Source organism: Choloepus didactylus, chromosome 19 (assembly GCF_015220235.1).
Source record: "Choloepus didactylus isolate mChoDid1 chromosome 19, mChoDid1.pri, whole genome shotgun sequence".
NCBI classification, from domain to species: Eukaryota; Metazoa; Chordata; class Mammalia; order Pilosa; family Megalonychidae; genus Choloepus; species Choloepus didactylus.
Window position 1 is genome coordinate 48,663,746 of NC_051325.1, and position 21,664 is coordinate 48,685,409.

General features: G+C 39.4%; 2 protein-coding genes across 2 annotated transcripts; one reads left to right on the forward strand and one right to left on the reverse strand.

Annotated features, from left to right (window-relative positions):
* Window positions 1-1,269: 1,269 nt before the first annotated feature.
* LOC119515298 (translation initiation factor IF-2-like) lies at window positions 1,270-3,120 on the reverse strand. The gene is made up of 3 exons (XM_037811158.1): window positions 3,050-3,120; window positions 1,940-2,523; window positions 1,270-1,461 (listed from the first exon to the last, which is right to left on the reverse strand). The coding sequence occupies exons 1-3, from the start codon at window positions 3,118-3,120 to the stop codon at window positions 1,457-1,459; spliced, it is 660 nt and encodes a 219-aa protein (XP_037667086.1). The 3' UTR covers window positions 1,270-1,456.
* YWHAB (tyrosine 3-monooxygenase/tryptophan 5-monooxygenase activation protein beta) lies at window positions 2,062-19,924 on the forward strand. Its single transcript, XM_037811126.1, has 6 exons — window positions 2,062-2,255; window positions 14,832-15,134; window positions 17,267-17,390; window positions 18,272-18,435; window positions 19,340-19,435; window positions 19,748-19,924. The coding sequence occupies exons 2-6, from the start codon at window positions 14,835-14,837 to the stop codon at window positions 19,802-19,804; spliced, it is 741 nt and encodes a 246-aa protein (XP_037667054.1). The 5' UTR covers window positions 2,062-2,255; window positions 14,832-14,834; the 3' UTR covers window positions 19,805-19,924.
* Window positions 19,925-21,664: the final 1,740 nt, after the last annotated feature.

Below are 21,664 nucleotides of genomic sequence, written 5' to 3' on the forward strand. Positions count from 1 at the left end.
CACATTCACACCATGTAAGCTACATAGTTACGCAATCATCTTTAAGAATCAAGGTTACTGGGTTGTGGGTTGTAGACGGACAATTTTGGGTATTTCCTTCTAGCTATTCCAATACACTAAAAACTAAAAATGGATACCTATATAGAGCATAAGAATGCCCTCCAGAGTGACCTCTCGACTCTACTTGAAATCTCTCAGCCACGGAAACTTTGTTTCATTTTGCTTCCCCCTTTTGCTCAAGACGATGTTCTCAATCCCATGATGTTGGGTCCAGGCTCATCCCTGGGAGTCATATCCTGAGTTGCCAGGGAGATTTACACCCTGGGAGTCAGGTCCCACGTAGTGGGGAGGGCAGTGAGTTCACCTGTCAAGCTGATTTAGAGAGAGAGGCCATATCTGAGCAACAAAGAGGTTCTCTGGGGGAGACTCTTAGGCACAATTATAAGTAGTCTTATCCTTTCCTTTGCAGTAACAAGCTTCATAAGGGCAAGCCCCAATATTGAGGGCTCAGCCTATTAAATTGTCAGTCCTCAGTGTTTATACAGGCTTTTTTTTTTTTTAAGTTCAATTGTATTGAGATATATTCACATACCATACAATCATCCAGTGTACAATCAATTGTTAACAGTAACATCCTATAGTTTTGCATTCATCACCCCAATCTATTTTTTGAACACTTCCTTGTACCAGAAAAAGTGAAAGTAATAATAAATAAGTAAAAAAGAACACCCAAGTCACCCCCCAACACACTCTATTTTTCATTTAGTTTTTTTGTCCCCATTTTTCTACTCAGCCATCCATACACTGGATAAAGGGAGTGTGATCCATAAGGCTTTCAATCACACTGCCACCTCCTGTAAGCTACATTGTCATACAATTGTATTCAAGAGTCAAGAGTACTGGATTGCAGTTTGACAGTTTCAGGTATTTACTTCTAGCTATTCCAATGCATTAACACCTAAAAAGGGTTATCTATATAGTACATAAGAATGCCCACCAGAGTGACTTCTCAACTCCATTTGGAATCTCTCAGTCACTGAAACTTCATTTTGTTTCATTTCGCATCCCCCTTCTGGTCAAGAACATGTTCTCAATCCCACCATGTTGGGTCCAGAGTCATCCCCAGGAGTCATATCCCACGTTGTCAGGGAGATTTACACCCCTGGGAGTCAGGTCCCATGTGGGGGGGGGGGGCAATGAGTTCACCTGCTGAGGTGGCTTAGTTAGAGAGAGACAGAGGGAGAGGGAGCCACATCTGAGCAACAAAGAGGTTCTCTGGGAGAGACTCTTAGGCACAATTATAAGTAGTCTTATCCTTTCCTTTGCAGTAACAAGCTTCATAAGGGCAAGCCCCAATATCCAGGACTCAGCCTACTAAATTGTCAGTCCTCGGTGTTTACACAGGCTTTTAAAAAAGACCTTGAGGGTTCAAATCCTGGTGCTTCACATGGCCTCTTTAGTCTACAAAAGAAAGAAATAATAGGTACCTTGAAGGGTTCAATGGAGCATTAAGTGAAAATTTAGAGATGAGCAATTTGTGTCCTTCCCTGGGGCCTGTCTTCCCAAAGCAACAGCATGACGGGGATGGACTTAAGCTCCCGACCCTGTGAATATTACTTTTGGGATCGGGTGGTGGGAACCGATCTCCCCCGGAGTCTCTGGGCCTGCCCCAACGGAGTTCCAGCCCAGAAAAACAGGGCAACCCCCGCCCTCAGGTTCACATCCCACCCAACCCCAAACTCCTCTCCCTGTGCTCCTTGTTCCTACATATCTCATTTCTTGACCCCCGTCTCCAGCTCCGCCCTCTACCCTCCCACCGCCTCTTCCCGCTCCCTCCTTCACTTCCGTTCTTTCGCCTGCTGCCTCCTCCAAGCTCCCACCCCAGGCCCTCAGCCCTCCCCTCTTCCCCTCCCCCGCCGGGTTGCGTCCCTGCCCTCGCCTCTAATTTCTTCTCCTTCCACAGCGCCCCTCTCCAGCTGCCGGGGCAGCCCCGTGTCCCTCTTGTCCAATGAGGAAACGGCGCAGGGGCGGGGCGAGGCTTGGGCTGAAGCGGAAGTGGTGACCGGAGCGGAAGTGGAGCTGCCGCCACTGCCGCCGCCGCCGCCGCCGCCGATTCCCAGGACTGGGTAGCTGGCGCCGCCGACCCTGCAGCCGCCGCCGCCGCCGCGCTGCCTGAGGAGCGGGCTTGGGAAGGAAGCGGCCATAGTCCTCGGAGCTTCGTTCGGAAGCGCCTTTGCCTCCTGCAGCCTTCCACGGTGAGTGCGACGCGGGGCCCGCCTTGGGCCCCCGGGGGCCCTAGCCCGAGGCTCACCTCTGGCGGCAGCGGCGGCCGCGGCCCCGCGGGTGGGCCTCGCGGAGAGCGGCTCGGGGCTTCCTCGGTTTCTTGCGGCAGCCTGCCGAGCGGCCTTGCTTCGCCGCGGCCCCTCCCTGTTTCCGGGGCTGGGCCGGTTCGCCCCTTCTAGAGGCCGGGGCCTCCTCCTTCCTCTCCTGCGGCCCTGCCCGGCGACGGGGTGCGGCTTCTTACTGGGCCGGAAAGGACGGCCGAAAGGTGGATCCCTGATCCTCCCTCCCCGACTTTTATCCTCGCACGACCCCTCCCTGCGCCTTGGGCGGCGAGAACCGGCCCTTTCAGCCTTGTCACCTCTTTCCTTGCTTTCTGGCTTCCATAAATTAAAATTTAACCAAATGCGAGGGTTGTCGAGCACCAGTGCCCTGCTTGACTCTCTCTGGATGAGTAAGGGGTTTAACTTTGGGAGACAGCAAGGGGCAAAGCCCCCTCCCATTTTGCAGTAAAGCCGTTTCATCATCGTGCACTGGTTTTGGGGCCTGGCCGGACCCAAGGATCCTTGGTAAACACAAGGTTGAGGTTTGAAAATGCATATACTGGAACCGGTTACTGAATCATGACGGATCCCCAGGAAAAATGTCAGGGGCTGAGAATCAGTATTTTCCCACGGTATTTCCCATCATTTAATGCCACGGTCTTTTGTGTTCTCGCTCAATTCTCTGTCATACTGTATGTTAGCACGGTTTTTGGTCTGTAATTTACCTGGTGGATCCCTGATGGCGGGGAAACTGTGGGAGTCGTTTGGGCACTCTTTCTATAGAAGATGAGGACATTTCTTCGGAAATGATGAGTACATTTTTGTCAGAAGATCAGCCTTTTGCAAATGGACAACTCTCATGTAATGGGATTTTCACAGGTGGCAGCGTTGGTAAGACAGGTTGCCAGCCTTTTTTTTTAAATACATGTCTCTTGTCCTTGCCCTCACTGCTTAAAAATGCATGTTTCTTGTCCTTGCCCTCACTGCATTTCTCTTTGGTAAGGGTAGATAGCGTCAGACTCTGATTTTACTTGCCTGGTATGGGAGATGGAATTTGGCAAGATGATGTTATGAACATATAAAATAAGCAGCCACAGGAGCCAAAACAGAAAGGTGAAACACTTGTAAGAATATGAAAATTGTCTGCACTTCTCAGTCTGTCACAGTTGTTGAAACCACACACATATGCAGTTTATAGAATTGGACATGTGGCTATTCAGCCTTTTGCATTTTCCTGCTGGAAATTTATATGTATAAATATTACTTGATTCATAGTGAATTTCTTCTTCACTGTTTCCAGTGCACCCCCTTTCTTGTTTGGGACATCTTCTTTGTCTGGGCCCCTTATTTTTCTTGAATCCATGCCCTTAGTAGCACACAGCTACTAAGTAAAATCTGTCAGGGACCCAAGTTAGAATTTTAAGTGTGGCCTTCAAAATGGAGGGTCAATAATCCAGTAGCAACTGTGGAATTATTTTCCTAGACTTTTTGTTCAATGAGATAAGAAACCATTCACCTGTCTTACAGATGAAGTCTTTATGACAAACAAGGTCATTTGGCCTAGACCACACACCTAGTTTTTAGATTGAATATCCTCATTCAACACTAGCAAATATTTATGGACTGTCAGCCCATGGAGTATGTCTCCTACCCTATAATCTTATAATGTTTCCAAATCGTGCATTGCTTGTGTTATGTTGAAGCCATTTTAGAACTGGAGCTCTATAGGTCAGGGAAGCAGTCTTCATTAAACTAGGCTGAGCAAATTCCCATGAGGCTAGCTCCCTAGGCAGAGTCTCCAGAGATTTGAACCACGGCAAGAAGTACGCTTTGTCCATTTGGCTCTGTGGATACAGAAGCAGAAAGAGCACTGGACCTAGAGTCAGATAGATTTGATTCAGGTTTTGCCTGAATAACATGCCAGATCTTTAGCATGTTATTTAATCTCTGGTTCTTAATTTCCCTATCTCCAGAATTGTCCTGAAATCTTTTTACAAACTGTAAATTGTTATATATAAGCTTTTCATTTTGTTTTTTTTTTTAAATTAGAATTCACTGTTAATGGCTTTTTTTGTCGTTTGCATTATGCAATCCTACCCTGCTTTGTATACATGTTACTTTTAAAAATGGATATATTAATACAGAATTTTACTTTGCATATATTATCTATAGTCATTCTGAGCCCATTTTCCCATCTGTACAATGTGAATGGTAACAGTCTTGGGAGGTTTTGACAAACTCTAATAAGCATCTGGCATTTGGTAGGTGTTTAGTAAATGTTGTCTGACTATATTCATGAACACTTGCGTAGACGTATAGAATCAATCCATTTGTGATTTATTCACCAGCTGATAAGCATAAGACAATTAGTCTGTGATAATAATAGCTACTATTTATATCATTTCCTGTGTGCCAAGATAAAATTTTAAGCACTTTACATGTATTAACTCAGTTTTTCATAACAGCCAACAATAGTTAAATACTATTAACCACATTTTACAGATAAGGAAAGTGGGGCACAGAGAAGTTAAGTAATTTTCCCCAATTCACACAGCTAGTGAGTGCTGGAGCCAGGAATCAAACCCAGGCAGTGTGGATTTGCTCTAAGCATTTCTGGTAGAACAACACATGTATCCTTTTCACATGAACACCATTTAGTCCTTATTTTTTCTTTATGGGTATCCTATTAAAGTAACTGTGTTTGAACAGGAATTTTAACTCTTTGTGTAGCTAGATATAATGTAATTTGTTGGGGAAATACAGCCATTCCAGCCTGTAGGGATTCCAGAATACTGCTGGTGTGCATCAGGAAGCAACCTGGTGAAAAATCCCGTTTCTCTAGTACTTGCTTCATACCAGGGAGAAAGTGCATTGGTTACGTTGTGGCATACTGTTTAACTTACCCATTCCTAGGTTCTTCACCTAATGGAATTTGGTCAGAACCATCATCATTAATTTTTGTCATAGTGCTTTCTCTGTAGATTTTTAGATTTTCCATATTTTGTTGGGAGGAGGAGATGAGCAACTATGTCTACATAAATAGAGAATGCGTTCTAAATTATAACATCCTGTTATGTTACGTACTCTTTCAGTAGCATGAAACAAAGCAATTTTCCTTTAAATGATATCTTAAAGAATGAACTAAAATTTACTTGTCAAGACACTATTAGTTCCTTGGTTCCTTCATTTTTCTAGGGAGATGTAGCTATTCACATTAGCTAAGAGGCAAGAAATTATAGTTATATAATAACACCTATCTAGCTTTAAAATCATTTTGGTCTCTACAGGAATATGATCCTAGTAGTCATCTGTATGTCATGATGAAGAAATGGACAGTTGGAACTGGATTCTGAGAGACTTTTATGAGGGGAATGCTGAAGGAGGAAATAAAGACGATGATGCTATCCATTTTGTGATATGTGTGCTAAAAGTCAATCATTTTAATGCATTCTCTGCTAGAAGGTCTTTTAATATAGGCATAGTTCTGTAGTTCTAATACTTGAAATGAGACGAAAATGATCGATGGCCTGTTTTACCTCCAAAGAGTCATTCCTAGCAGCAGGTTAGTGAAAATGACAAAAAAAAAATCTGGCCAATTCTTTGTTATGTAAGTTTTTTCCTGTACTGATTAGTTTATTTCATTGTTTTTCCTAAGGGACCCAATAAGGAAAGTTATTTCTGAACTGCCTTGACCGGGACAAAGAGATTGGAGGCTACAATAAAGTAAATAATGAATCCTGTTGGTTATTATTGTTTGTCCTCAGATGAGAGCCTTACCTTATAGCTTCATTGACAGTTTGCCGACTATTTGGCCAATGTTGTTTTTAACTTCTGCATTTTATTTTGATTTTTAAAGCCGGATGAATAAGTGTAAGGCCAGTTCTGAAACCTCATTATGATAATTTTGTATTGCTCTTCAAAAAGTGTCCATTTTATTTTTTCCTTAAGCATTGAGAATAATAATTCTTTAGAAGATAGTACTGCATAGAGGAAAGAGCATTAATTTTAAAATTAGTGTTGGTTTAGAGCACGGCTCTGCTGTATATAGCTGTGTGACTCTGGGTGTTACTCTTGGCATCTGTAAAAGGGAACCTCGTAGAATATTTAGGATTAAATGAGTTGATTTGAATCCTTAACTGCTTTGCACATTTAGGCAGACTAGAAATGATGGATTTTGTTGTTGTTATTTACTAAACCAATTAGCTGGGTGTGGCTTCTTATATAGCTATCTAAGATTGGACTTTTGAATGAAAGAGAGGAACAGAAAGTTTTCTAAGGGCTGTTAAAACTCAGTTTGAATCTGTAAATGTAATTGGTAGCTAAGAATATTAGTAAAAAAACATAGTGTTATATCCTAATTACAGCTGAGATGGCTCTTTTCAGAAGTAGTCTAAGACAGACTTAGAAATACAGTTTGTATTTTACAGGTCAGATGTGGTTTACCTACCTCTGTCCACACAGGAAACAACAGCCTTGGTTCACCTTTGGGGGAAAAAAATGCATCAGTTGATCAAATAGTTTCATATTCACGTCATGTTCAACGAGCCAGGCATTGTACTGCACATTGGGTGGCCAAAGATAAAAGTCTGGGTCCCTGCCTTAGGCTCACAATCTGGTGTGGAATCCAACAAAGGCATTTAAAATAAACTGTAATGAGTGCTATAGTTAAATTAACATGTGCCTTTCTTTTAGAAGTCTTTAAAGAAAGTTGTCTGGATTTAAGAGAAATGAGGTAAGTTTCCCTTAACTGGCTGACCTCTTGTTAATGTTTTGTGTGGAATATACTGTAGCTGCTATTTATTTGAGTACTCCCAGTGTGCAGACTGATAAATGTTTGCATCATTATGAGAACTCTGCTAACTAGGTATGCCTGTTTTGTGGATGAGAAAATTGAGGCTTACAGAGGTAAAGTAATCTATGGAGTGATCTGGAACAGCCTCACATAAAAGTTAGCAAAGGTAAATCGAACTGGGTTGTTCTGTTATATTGGTAGTCCCAAAGCTTTTTTAAACTTTTCTTACAGAGTCCAAGGTTGGGACTGTTTTTATGGGTCAAAATTAGCATTGTCTTTTCTGAATTGATCATTTAAAGCCAAGAGGTCAGTTTATTGTCTTGTCTGCTGTTGATTCATAGTTTTGACCTTGGGCAAATCACTTAACAACTCCATTGTTTTAAGCTTTATGTTGCCTAATTAGACATAGTTTTAGCAATGACATTCAACACATGATGTGTGAGAGAGGGCAGAAGATTTTGAAATAGAGGTGTAGTTTCCCTCCACAATTCAGTGTTCACTGGATGTACTTTAGAAATAAATAAAGCTAAAGACTTTATTTCAGATATCCTTGTTTCATTTTCTAACAAAGGGCCTGCAAATGTTTGAATGGAATTAAATTTATTACAGGACTTTGAATTTTGTGTGTAGAATGGCACAAAGACATTTTTAACAGTGGGAGGTTTTGGTTAGTAGTTTTCTTTGACAACCAGAAGTACTTACCTTTTTCTGCATAACACCCACGGACCACCTGTCCTGTTGACTTTCTTGGTGTCTCCTACAGTAGCCTGGCATCTGTTTTTTCTTCAGCACAGTGAATTTGGAACTGAACTTTACTTTTTGGCACTATGGGTGCTCTATCTGGAATGGTACCTCTGGGAATGCTGTTTATTTTCAGTACCTTACTTCATTGAAACTTTTGAGCCTGGTTTTTTTCAGATACTCCTGTCAGTTTCCTTTCTCCAGACTGGTAACTGTTCATCATTTCTTTATCTACTTTGGCCTTTGATTTCTGTTCCATCTAGAAAAACACACAGGCAGTGTATTCATACATCTATTTTTCCTGTCCCCATCTGAAGCTCCCCTTTTCTCTCCTGTGCAGAGCCCTACCATCCGGTAAAACCAGTCAGGACCCAGCCACTTAAACTAAACCTCTTCCTTCTTATTCTGCCTGGTTCCTTCTCCAAGCAGAAGCTTTGTGGCTTTTAAATATGTGCTCTCGTCTCGTATTCCTGCCATTGGAGTTTTTAAGTTTTCGGAGGGTAGGACCACACTGTTCTACTTCTATTTCTTTTGAACGTCTCTCAGTGAATAATCAAAAGAGTTCTTGGAAAAATTGGTAGCTTTTTCATTTGCAGTTATTTCCACACACATTGAATTGTATGTATTACATTTTTGTGAAGTAGCTTCAGATGAGAATATTTGCCTCTGGAGCCTTTACTCTGATGGACACTGTATAGGCATTTTATGTACATTATCTTATTTGGTAGCTCTCAGTGTCCCCTTTTAACATGTGAGAAAATTGAGATTCAAACAAATTATTAACATTAATTAAAGTTCATTATTTGAGTTAAGTATGCTCTTTTTCCTTGAAAACAGGGCTGAAAGTTAATTCTTCTAAAGGCTACAGCTGTCATTTTCAACTTTTCTTCTTTTGCAACGCTTTTTCAAAATATGGATTAGCAGTGGATAGTCCTTTTTTTTCCTCTCCTTATCCTTGGATGTCTGCTATGGCCACTGGGAAGTGGCCTCTCAGAGTTATAAGCCCTGGTAGCAAAGAGCTTTGAGGCAGAGTTGAAAAAGGGGCCAGGTTGGTTCATAGATACTCTTGTTTCATCATTTACTCTTTACAGTTTCATTTATTTGAAGGAAATCTTTTATTTCTTGGGCATTTTTTGAATTATTTTTTCATATAGCTTTCTGTTTATCCGCAGCAGTGACTTCGCTTTAAAAACTTTTCTTACATAAAAGTTTTTATATAAAAAAGTTCTTATATATAAGTTTTTAAAAAGTAATACATGTAGAAAATTAAAAAAGATAAGAAAATGAAGATTACAGTGATGTTACCACCCAGAGATAATACTATAGAAATAACCACTGTTAACCTTTTGGTGTTAACCCTTCTGTTCTTATTTGTATGTTCTTTTGGGGATTGTTTACAAGAATGAAATACTGTTCTGCAGCTTTAACAGATCTTTCCATAACATTAAATCCCTTCTTTTAATGACTATGTAATTTTGTACCATTTCTCTTTTTTTTTTTTTCCCACCCACTCCCCTGTTGGTGGATATTCAGATTGTTTCCAATTTTTCCTTAAGCAATTGCTGCTTTTATCAGCAAATAACTTCCCAGTCCTCTGACTTACTGCAGCCTGTGTCCTAGAACCAATTGACATCTGTCAGGTGGGTGTGCAATCCTGATCTCAGCTATAAGCAGTGTCTTCCTGATGTATGCCAGTCACAAGGAAAGTCTCTTGGCTTACTGGAGAGTTAGACCCTTGCCACCTTTTTTTTTAATGCTTCAGATTTGTTTTCCACTATGCATTGTTAAAAAAAAGATTTGCACATTTTCTGTTCTTTACTTCCCTGTCCCTCATCTTCACAGCAATTCCTCTGAGTTATGTGCTTCTGTCTCCATTTTATAGATTGGAAGACTGAGATTTAACTAGGTCAGGTGATTAGTATGTGGCAGATCATGCTCTTATACATACTCTTTCTTGTTTCTTTTCTGGCCCACCACATATTAGTAGCCTGGTTCTTTCTGCTCTCCCAGTAATGATTTGTTGAGAAATTAATAGATATTTATTTGAACATTCATTTTGTGCTTGGCACAGTTTTAGGCATTAAATGAGAGAAATGTGGAGCTTTCTTTTGAAGGTACACATGTGAAACAATGGTAAACGGTACAAGACTCAGCAGCTGTACCAAAGAACAACGTAAAGAAGCCCTAGACTGTGTAATTGATGATAGATGTATTTGGATTCGTAGGCAGAATATATCAGTGGGGGTTGGAAGGCTCTCCAACCCAAGAAGGGTGGGTAGGGTTTGCAGGAGAGCATTCTAGATGAAGACAGCTACAAAAGTAGACTTGGGCATGTTTGAGCATGGCATTTATAGGGCATATGGTGATGTCCAGCTGAGAGAAAAGTACATGTTGGAGAATAGTGGATGAGAAAGCCTAACAGGTTAAGTGAGGTAGAGTTTAGATTTGATGGATTAGCCAAAAGGGAGTCATGGAAAGTTACTGAATTAAGAGTGGAGGCGTGACTATAGAGAAAGTTTAGGAAGAGTAATTTTTTTTTTTAGGGTTTTTTTTTAAATTCATTTTATTGAGGTATATTCACATACCACGCAGTCATACAAAACAAATCGTACATTTGATTGTTCACAGTACCATTACGTAGTTGTACATTCATTACCAAAATCAATCCCTGACACCCTCATTACCACACACACAAAAATAACCAGAATAATAATTAAAGTGAAAAGGAGCAACTAAAGTAAAAAAGAACACTGGGCACCCTTGTCTGTTTGTTTGTTTGTTTGTTTCCTTCCCCCACCTTTCCACTCATCCATCCACAAACTAGACAAATGGGAGTGTGATCCCTGTGGCCCCTCCCAATCCCACTGTTACCCCTCATAAGCCACATTTTTATACAATTGCCTTCAAGATTCATGGGTTCTGGGTTGTAGTTTGATAGTTTCAGATATCCACCACCAGCTACCCCAATTCATTAGAACCTAAAAAGGGTTGTCTATATTGTGTGTAAGAGTGCCCACCAGAGTGACCTCTCAGCTCCTTTTGGAATCTCTCTGCCACGGAAGCTTATTTCATTTCCTTTCACATCCCCCTTTTGGTCAAGAAGATGTTCTCCATCCCACGATGCCGGGTCTACATTCCTCCCCGGGTCTACATTCCTCCCCGGGAGTCATATTCCACGTTGCCAGGGAGATTCACTACCCTGGGTGTCTAATCCCGCATGGGGGGAGGCAGTGATTTCACCTTTCAAGTTGGCTTAGCTAGAGAGAGAGGGCCAGGGAAGAGTAATTTTGAAGTAGGGCACAGAAGTACAAGTAATTAGGATTTAATGTGCTTTTGAAGAATAGGTGATTTGAATTTTTGAGAAAAAGAGAACTCTACCAAATATGTACTTTTATTATCCTTTCATTTTGGGATCTGTTCATTTATACAGCAAATATCTGTTCCTATCAGTTATATGTGGGAGATATGCCCTAAAGGACCTTATGGTGTAGTAAGGGATTTAAGAGATATATACAAATAATTTTAGTTCTAAGGAAATGTTATAAGTCATTAAGAGAAATATAGATGAAGTCCTTTGTGAGATTGTTTTCCAATATAAATAAAACGCAAGACACATGTAATTTAAAATTTTCTAGTAGCCGCATTGAAAAGTAAAAAAAACAAGTGAAATTAATTTAAATATTTTTTCTTTAACCCAGCATATCCAAAACATGATTTCAGTATGTGGCACTAGCCACACTCAAGTGAATAGCCACGTGTGGCTTGTGGCTATCATATTAGCAAAGGGTTAGTCATGCTCTGAAGAATCTTCTATGCAGAGTAAAAGGGCAAAGATACTCCAGGTAGAGGGAGTGGACTCAGTGAGCAAAGACATCAAGACAGAAGAGCACATTTCACATGTAAGGAAACCATTTTGTCAGAAGCACTTACTGTGTTGAAGGCATGTTCTATGGAAAGTCTGGGAAAATAGGTTGGAACACTTTCACTGATGGGAGTAAATCTAACTCTCTACTGTGGGCAGCAGGGTACTTTAAAGAATTTTGAGCAATAAGTGACAATCAGTCCTTTAAGAAGATGGGTCTGACAGCAAAGAACTTGGGAGGGCAGTGATATTGAGAGACTGAACACAGTGGGAACAGAGCAAGCATGGATGGGAGATGTATTGTAGATGTGGAAATAGGAACAATTTCATCTCTTCTATGTCTGCCGCTGTCCTCTAAACTGCTAGGTGTTGTGTAACCATTTCCTGTTGAAATTGGTCTAGCTGCTTCAAAATCCACGTTATGTAAGTCAAAAGTTTTTTAAGCAGTAGGCATCAGAATATTTAGCTATGAATTCTGTTTGTTGTTAAGTTGTGTGTGTAATTAAAAAAAATTAAACCGATTATGGATACTGTATCCTTACTGTATCCTAATGGTTTTCAATCTCCAAGAGTTTCTCCCAAGGAAACTTGAAATTCTTGGTGCTGTACCGGAAAGGCCACATTTTGTTTTGGGAAATAGGGAGTATACATTTCAGAGGTCCCAAAGAGTGGCCATGATTCTTTTGAGAAATATGATTTAACTTTTAATGCTTGTGAAGGAGATAGGAAGAGGGGAGGATTTGATTTTGAGACTTCGTAAGGCCGAAGAGTTTCTTGGCATCCTTTAGCAATTTTGATCCTTTGTATTTCTCTATTACTCTGTTATGATATTGCATGGTTGGCTTAGCTCTGAATCGGCATTTGGCCCACATGTTCTTAATTGGAATCTCTCATAGGTAGAGTTGTATGGGTGCTGTTTTGTGAACTTTGAGGTAGGCCACTAAGTGAATGCTAACTATGAATTAGTCTACCAACTGGAAGTTTTTTAATGTTCATTCAGTCATTGGAAGTTGGCCTCCTTTTGCTGTACTTGACATTTTTAGGAACAATGAAGTAGGGTTATTTAATGATGGAGATATAGTCTTGATCTCAAAGACTTCTTGGTTAAGAAAGTTAGACATACTTTCACAATATATAATTTAAAAATGACAGTGTATTTTTGAGGTACTTGTATCAGAGTAAATTAGATTCTGCTAACAAATCACCCAACATCTCATCTCAATGTCTTAACCCAACAAAAGTTGGGTCTGCAGGAGGCTTTGCATTATAGTTACTCTGGAATGCAGGTTGCCAGAAACTCCGTTTTGTGACTGCACCATCTATACACGCCTTCTAGGTGGCTGGTATAGGACACGAGAGACTGGAGAATTGCATATAGGCATTTCACAGTTTCAGCCTGAAAGTAGCATCATTTCTGCTTATGTTTCATCAGACAGAACTACCATATAGCACCTCCTAATTGCTGGGAGGTTGCTGGGAAATATAGGGGAACAAATGGAGTATTTCATGAGGGTTACTATTTCTGCCATAATGTCAATCTAGTGACATAAGTGAAGATGTCAGCTGGATCAAAGTAGTCTTGCATCACTGAGTGTAAACTTAGAATTAGTAAGCCTTATATAGGACATGGTTTTGAATATGATTTAGATAATAAGCAGCAGGAAGAAACATTGTAGTTCTGAACTAGAGAAGCAACTCTTCCTGAATTGCATAGATTTTGGGTGTATCTTATCATTGTGCTCCACTTAATAAAACCTTTTTATGTGGTGGGGTTCAGTCTATAGAATTTCTCTCTTGAATATACAGAAATGACTTTTGAAGCAAAGCCATTTTGTTAGTAGAGATTATACTTTGTTTTTCAGTTGAGCCTTAAATTGTGATACCATGTATAAAATAATTTTAAAATTTGTTCAAAAAATACTAACATTCCTACCACTGTTTAAAGTGGTATTTCATCTTCTTATACCTTAATATATCAGCATATTTTATGCTGTGTCCCACAGATAAGTATTTTGAAATTTAAACTGACAGTACCCTAGAACCTATAATCTATTGGTTAATAAAATTTTTTAGCTATGTATTATCCAAAAATTACTGCACCCTCTATAAATAGTGGGTATTATATTAGGGAATAGATTAAGGTGAGGTGAATAATTTAAGGAGGTAGTCAGTGATCAATGTATAAAGAGTTTGATAAAATTATAAACTGAAGTCACAACGTTTTGTGTCTTATTTCAGAAAAGCTTTTATAAATGAACTCAATTGTGGTTCAAGGTTCTGTTGCTGTGCATCTTGTTGAGTACATTTCATATCTCTTGCAACCTCTACCAATGTACAAAATTAATTCTGGTATTTATATATAAGGCTTTAAACTTCACAGAGTGTCTTCACTTATATTGGGTCATTTGTTCCTCACAGCAGCCCCATAAGAGAGTTCCTGGTGTTTTTATTTTCCTGTTAGAAAACTGAAACAAGGTCATACCACTAGTAAAGTAGCAGAGCTGTTGTTAGTTAGAGCCCATATCTGCCTTCAGTTAGTTTTTGTTCTTCCCTTGCAGTGTGCCCTTGTAACAAAGTTGCTAAATTGCAGAAGATATAATAATAATAATAATAGCTCCTGTTTTCCAGGTGCCTGCTGCTTGATAGCCTCTGTCAAACATATCATTTAAAATCATATCCTTTGCTTCAGGATTGATTGAAGTATTTTTTTTATGGGAAAAAACAGGTTTGGTCAAAGCCAGACAATTCTTGAAAGTAGTTAAATTTGAATTCTAGGTTCCTACCATATCTACTTGGAGTATTGCCCTAGGCACAGATCTTACCTTCCCTCAACCTCCATTTCTTCAACTTTATAAAAGGGGGAAGTGGTTGTTTTGAACACATTTGTCCTGTAGAACTGTTGGGAAAATCAGTTGACCAAAATAATACAAATGCCCTAGCAAAGTACCTCACCCTATAGGTGCTCAATATATGCTCAGTATTGTTGATGGTATTTCAAAGTAGATGCATGCATTTAGGCATGCTTCTGTTCAGGTGGATTGGAAGAAGATTCACACATACATTTTCCTGGGCCCTGAAGCCTCACATTTGTGTTCTCTTTCTCTTGTTTTAGGGAATGACCATGGATAAAAGTGAGCTGGTACAGAAAGCCAAACTTGCCGAGCAGGCTGAGCGCTATGATGATATGGCTGCAGCCATGAAGGCCGTTACAGAACAGGGGCACGAGCTCTCCAATGAAGAGAGAAATCTGCTCTCTGTTGCCTACAAGAATGTGGTAGGTGCCCGCCGCTCTTCCTGGCGTGTCATCTCCAGCATTGAACAGAAAACCGAGAGGAATGAGAAGAAACAGCAGATGGGCAAAGAGTACCGTGAGAAGATAGAGGCGGAACTGCAGGACATCTGCAATGATGTTCTGGTAAGAGGCCAGCATTTCTGTTTTAAACAATGATTTCTAAATAGTATTAATTTAATGTACAATGCAAACTCTCAAACAGCTTATGAGATAGAGGTGCAGACTTTTTGTAGCTAACTTTTAAGCATAGGATGTGATTGTCTCACCTCCTGCTTGATCAAAGCTTGCTCATCACTTCGGGGGTATCCTCTCTCAACTAGAAGACCTGTGAGAAAGAATACCATTAGACACTGCCTCCATCTTTTCTTGAAATTAAGGCCAGAAAGATAAGTTATTGTATATATGGGTCTGGGTAGTGATGTCATCTCCAGTGAGGGAGGACAGTCAAGAAGCTGAGCTGCCTTTCAACCTCTCCCCAGCCTTGCCATCATGGTATAAAGTCTTGTTTTTGTCTGAAAGTTAGGCATGTCCATCAGTTCAGGGATAATATCAAAGCCAAATCAAAAATGGTTTGGGGATTCTTCTCTCCTGTGTTTTATGAGTCTTAGTCAGATGATTGATTCCTGTCTGCTTTCCCTTGACAGGTCTGGGGTTGGTGGGGAGGGATGCATATCCTAGAGCAAATCATGATCATATTGTCTTTCCCTCACACCCTGAGCCCACTGGGAACTTTTTTTTTCTTCCAGGTGAAATCAGGTAAAAATGAACGGTGAGGGCTGCTTTGAAGGGAAAAGGAATTCACACTTGTGGATCTACCTCCTCCCCTGCTGGCTGCCTTTCCGAATTACTGCCCATGACACCTTTCTTTTGAAAACCAGTACAAAGCTTGTCAGCCTTCCAGGCAGTACTCTTCCTCCCTAAATCATAAGGAGTTATAACCTGTCTATTTGTAAAGAGTATTAAAACTACTGCTGCCCCTTGCATCTTCTCACTTTTGATTGATTAAATCCCCTTATAACTAAGCTTTTGCATTGAGCTTCTCTTTTTATTAGACTCATGGTGTAAGAGTGTCATGGCTAAATTTGTTTCCTGTTGGTAATTTGGGGGTTTGTTAATGGTGCACTAATTCCTGAATGTTAGGTACATCTGGTATTCAGATGAAGTATGGCATGCATTCCAAAGGCAAGAAAGTTCCATAATTCCTGAAATGTAGACCAGCTTTTAAGAGCATCTGAAACAATGTGAAGAAGAGCATGGTTCTTACTGCCTCTTAACCAGTTTTTCAGGATGCCACATTCTAAAACAACTCTTCGAAAATATTGCTCTGTATACGAAGCGTGGACTCCTTCAGAACTACTTTTGTTGTAAGCATAAATGTTTAAAGGAATTTATTTTTAATAATAGTATTAGCTACTCTGAGTGCTTACTACATGCTAGGTACTTTATGTCCATTAGCTCATTTTCCCTCAGAGGTACCCTAGGAAATGACTATTATGATATGATCCCCCATTGTACAGTTGGGGAAATATGGGCTCAGTGCAATTAGGTAATATGTCCAGGATCATACAGATAGTAAGTGGCCAAGAAAGGATTTGAATCCAGGTCTGTTTGATTCTAAACTTAGTTCTTGGCAGTTTTGTTCATCTTTCTTCCCAAGATGGAAGTCTTTTTTTTTTTTTCCTCTAATTATAGAAATAATAAATGTTCTTTGCTTAAAAAAGAAAAACAAACAAAAAGAACAGGGCAGAAGAGTATAAATAAGAAAGTAAAAATCACTTCTAATCCTATGACCCAGAGAACCATTATGGACATATTGCTGTATATCCTTCCAGACTTTTCCCTACATATTTGTGTGCATGCACAAATCTTTTAATATTATAGTAGGATTCATGTGTTATTTATAATCTTTATTTCACTCAGATTTCTTGGTAGAGCCTTCCCATATAATCAGTGTAGTTCTACATTGTCATTTTTAAGGCCCGCATAGCATTCCGTTATATAGCTACACTTTAATGAACCTCTTATGGATGGTCAGAAATGATTTAACTCTTAAGGATGGAGGATCCATGCATCTGCTGTTACGATCTGGGCTAAACAACATGTAAAAGCTTTGGGTGAAAAATCTCTCGCTTTTTTTTAATCTTCAAAAAATGATATAGAAGTGGTAGTGTGTTTCTTGAGTCTCATACATAGTTGTAATATCTTGTAAATAATAAGATTTTCAAATTCTTAATAGAATGTAAATCATTTTTTAGGAGCTGTTGGACAAATATCTTATTCCCAATGCTACACAACCAGAAAGTAAGGTATTCTACTTGAAAATGAAAGGAGATTATTTTAGATATCTTTCTGAGGTGGCATCTGGAGACAGTAAACAAAGTAAGTACATTCTTTAAAGAAATCTGAGCAACTGAGGAGCCAATTTTCTGTCATAATGCCTTGTAACGGTTTTTGCTTTGTCTCTTCATCATAGACACTAACAGCAGAGTACTCAGAATTTAAAAGACCACAATGTTGGGCTCACCTGTGATGAACAAGGTTATAGGGGTTGACAAATCAAAATGTATCTAAGGGACAAACTATGGAGAGCATTAAAAGTCTGGTGTAGTAGTACATTTAAAGAAAGCTTTATTTTAAGTATTATTTGGTAGCTTTTTTTTTTAGAGGCAAAACTTTAAAATATTTGGTGGTATGAAATCACTGCAGTGATGCACTTCTTTTATCCCATGTATTATGGTCATAGTGATAATTATTGCTCTGCTTTATTAGTGCCTACTACTACCAAATACCGTAGAGTCTTTTTTATTCCTCACACACCCTTGAGTTTTCGTGGGAGTCTGCCATATTCTGAGAAGGAAACCAAGGCTCATGGAGGTTTTCTCGTGCTCTAAGCCACGTACCTAGTGAATAAGAGATGGGATTTCAAGTTTGGATCTGTTGACTCCAAAGCCGGTGATTTTTCTACTCGAGCACATTGTTTTCCACGTTCTACCTTCTTAAAGTTTTATCTGCGTTTCTTTACTGCTGAAGTAGTTTTTGTCATATTGCCCCTGTTTTTCCCCAAAGGACTTAATATAGTATTTGGCTTAGAGTAAGCATTTAAGGGATGTTTGTTAATTGAATGATAGACACACAGACACCTGATTTGATAGGTCATTTGCTCCAGCACAGTTTGGTAAAATAATTTGATAGTGGGTCTGGTGTATGTTGCAACCTATGAAAGAACCCCCAACCTTGAATATTTTTCATCTTTCTTGTAGCCACTGTGTCGAACTCCCAGCAGGCTTACCAGGAAGCATTTGAAATTAGTAAGAAAGAAATGCAGCCTACACACCCAATTCGACTTGGCCTGGCACTTAATTTCTCAGTCTTTTACTATGAGATTCTAAATTCTCCTGAAAAGGCCTGCAGCCTGGCAAAAACGGTGAGCGACCTCTGGTTTCTGATCATTGTAAAACAGTGCTTGTGCTTCTGGTAACTTCTAATAACTTCTTTTTATTATCTTAACATAACTCATTGTGTTAGACTTTCTTGGAGACTTTCTGGAGTGGGGATATACCTTTTATGAAATAAACGTGGACCTCTTACTTGTTTATTTCTTTTCAACTGTCCTGCTGGGTTTTGTTTGACTGTTTTGTTTTTGTTGTTGTTGGATTACTGTTTTTTTTTCAGGGGGGGAGTACTTTAGAGAATTAAGGGTAAAGATAGAGTAGTTTGCTGTTCCTTGTCAAGCTCATTACAGCATTTGAGGTTATGGCTGCATAAATGAAGGAAATCAGATCACTTTTTTTTTCTTTTCTATATTACTGCTTATTATCTTTTCTTGGTTACCCAGCTGCCTTTTCCACATAGTTTTTAATCTTTCAACATGCTTGCTGCTACTCTAAAATGTTTTAAATGGAAAAGTTGTTTGAAATCAATTCTCAGAGTTCCATCTCTTAATCAAATAAGATTTAGTGGTGTGAATTTCTCTGTTCTCCTTTTATCCCTTGTATACATAGCTTTTCAGTTTTAGTTTACAAACAAAAAAGGGATTACTAGAAATGTCTTTGGTGATTAAAGATTCAAGTGAATTTGCCTAGAATGACTGTGCTGGATTAACAGGAATACCTGCTGACTTATTAGGTACAGCAGAGTTCTTACCTAGGAATTTTGTCATTATTGGTGGGTGCTTTGTAAACAATTAAAAAACCAGGTAATAAGAGCCTATGTTCCCCTAAGTACTCTACAGGAAAAGGAATTCTATTCATTTGTTAAGGGGTACAAAAATTGTACTAAACTAGCTCCAGAGAACCTGTGAATTTTGTGCTAATGGCTCTTTGTTTTAGGCATTTGATGAGGCGATTGCTGAGTTGGATACACTGAATGAAGAATCTTATAAAGACAGCACCCTGATCATGCAGTTACTTAGGGACAATCTGACTGTAAGTATTAACTAATTTCAGTGACTATTTCTGGATGGTTTGTAGTCTGTTTCCTATTCACCTATTTAACAATTCACTGTATCCCTGTCTTAAGAGGATATTTGTACCCTTGTTAAGTGTAGTTAAAATTTGAAATTGTTAAGTAGACTCTGAGTGCTGTGAAGATTTGACCTTTGTGCAGTCCTAGGTATCTGCAGTGATACAGGGAGAATTTTAAACAGCTGAGTGAGATAGGATTATACTGACTGGGCCACCTCCCTGAGCAAATTTTAGTAGCTTTACTTTGATTATAGTTTTGTTTTTCTCTTGCAGCTGTGGACGTCAGAAAACCAGGGAGATGAAGGAGAGGCTGGAGAGGGAGAGAACTAATGCCTCCCATGCTTCGTGATCTGTTCAGTGTCACTCTGTACCCTCCACATATATCCCTTTGTGCGATAAAAAAAAAAAAAAAGAATCCTATGTCACCTTTCAATTTTTCACAGCCTCAGCCTAGCAAAAATGGTCCATGGGATAAATAGCTGGTATTTGTATCTAAAACTCAGATTGGTCACATAAATGCCACGGCATTCTGAAAGTTTTGATTTTGATTAACATTGACAGGATTACTGTGTGTTAAATTTTTTAAAAATGAACACTGTGATTATGGGGTTTTGTAATTTAGCAGAACTCTTACTGGTAGAAAAATAGACCTGAATTATGTGTAACTTTTTGGAAAGTTTAATCTGATTATCAAAATAGTCACTGAAATACAATTCCATTGTAAAGTTGTACAGAAAGTTATAGAGATTATATTGTGACGCTGGGACTTGGAGTGAGACACCCTATCAATTGGCATTCTGGTTGAATAGTAACTCACAGTAGTTCTGCCTGTTGTTCAGGGGTTATAGACACTTGACCAGGTTGGGCTGTTGCCACTCAAAAGCTCATGACCACAAATGTCCACAGTGTCTTCCTCTGAGGAAACTTGAAGCCTGAAGTTGACATTCTTTGTGGCAGATAACTGGGTTATGGCACCACAAAAAGGTCCAGTGCTCATGTAACACACATAACTAAACCCCCTTTCCTACAGCAATGTGTTATCAACTTTGCAGCTTGTGCTTCAGTAGTGGAATCTGTTTTCCTTGTAACCACCGGGCTATAAAGAAAAAGAAAGCCGTGTATCTTAAGAATGGTCTTATCTGCTTACGATAATACCTTTAAGAATATTCTGCAGAGGTTAGATTGCCTGTCACTTGAGGAGTACTCAAATCTTTTGGACACTTCCTAGCTTGGGGCTTTAAAATTTTGAAATCTCAACATTCTTTCCCACTGTCCTTTATGAATGTTGACTTTGGTTTTCTCTTCCCTCTCTAGATTTCTGTCCTGCCTCCTTTATCTTTTTGAATTCTATCTTTGTCTTTTGTTCACTGTTTAATACTGTATGGGCAGGGAGGGGGTGAGAGAAGTCGGTGGGCACCAGGGTGAGCAAGCCTTGCCGCAAAGAGTAGCGAAGAGCTGCCAGTGCCGTAGCTCTGTCTTCCTCCAGTTCTCAGCACAGTTGTTGCTCTTCAGTCCTACCAAGATCTGAATTTAAAAATGTATTTTTAAATATTCACAATTCCTCCCTGTATTGCAGTCAGCCCTGATAATGCCTGTTAGCACCTGTCACCAGATCTCCCAAGTGTACTCATCTAGCTAAGTTCTCAGACATGTTTAAACAAGACCCTATAATGAAGGGATGTTTCGTGAGCATGGCAGGAGTAGCCAGGCCTGTCAGTCTCACAGTATCACCCCTCTATCTTTTAACATTCCATGTAGCTGTAGAGTCCATCTGTTTGTCCATCTGCTGAAATGAGAAAACAAAAATTCATGCACTGATTTAAAACAAACCAAAAAAGGAAAAAAACAATTTAAAAAATCCCTTTCTAGCTGAACAAAAATGTGCAGTTAATACTTGGCGCTTGATAAACACAGTAGTGAATGTGGAACTGAGCCTGTCTGTATATCTGGTAGCTCTTTCTTTGTTTTTCCTTACCAGTATTCTGCCTAATGTTTGCTTCTGTGATGGTTATATTGCCTAGCAAGCACCCGTGGTTGTGAAAATAGTATAGCAAAAAAAGAAAAATCCCTGGTTTTTGATGTACCTAGACTAATGTATGTCTTTTAAACAGTTGTAGTTACACCTTACATGGAATAATCGGGAAAAGTGTAAAAATTCAAAAGTGAAATAAAAAATTTTATCAGTTGGTT

Bases quoted from the DNA above. Each gene is read 5' to 3' on its own strand.
- LOC119515298 (XM_037811158.1), bottom strand. From the start codon at position 3,120: ATGTCCTCATCTTCTATAGAAAGAGTGCCCAAACGACTCCCACAGTTT. The intron at 2,524-3,049 runs GTAAATTACAGA...TTTCCGGCCCAG, and splicing joins CGCCATCAGGGATCCACCAG to TAAGAAGCCGCACCCCGTCG.
- YWHAB (XM_037811126.1), top strand. From the start codon at position 14,835: ATGACCATGGATAAAAGTGAGCTGGTACAGAAAGCCAAACTTGCCGAG. The intron at 15,135-17,266 runs GTAAGAGGCCAG...ATCATTTTTTAG, and splicing joins ACATCTGCAATGATGTTCTG to GAGCTGTTGGACAAATATCT. The intron at 17,391-18,271 runs GTAAGTACATTC...TCTTTCTTGTAG, and splicing joins ATCTGGAGACAGTAAACAAA to CCACTGTGTCGAACTCCCAG.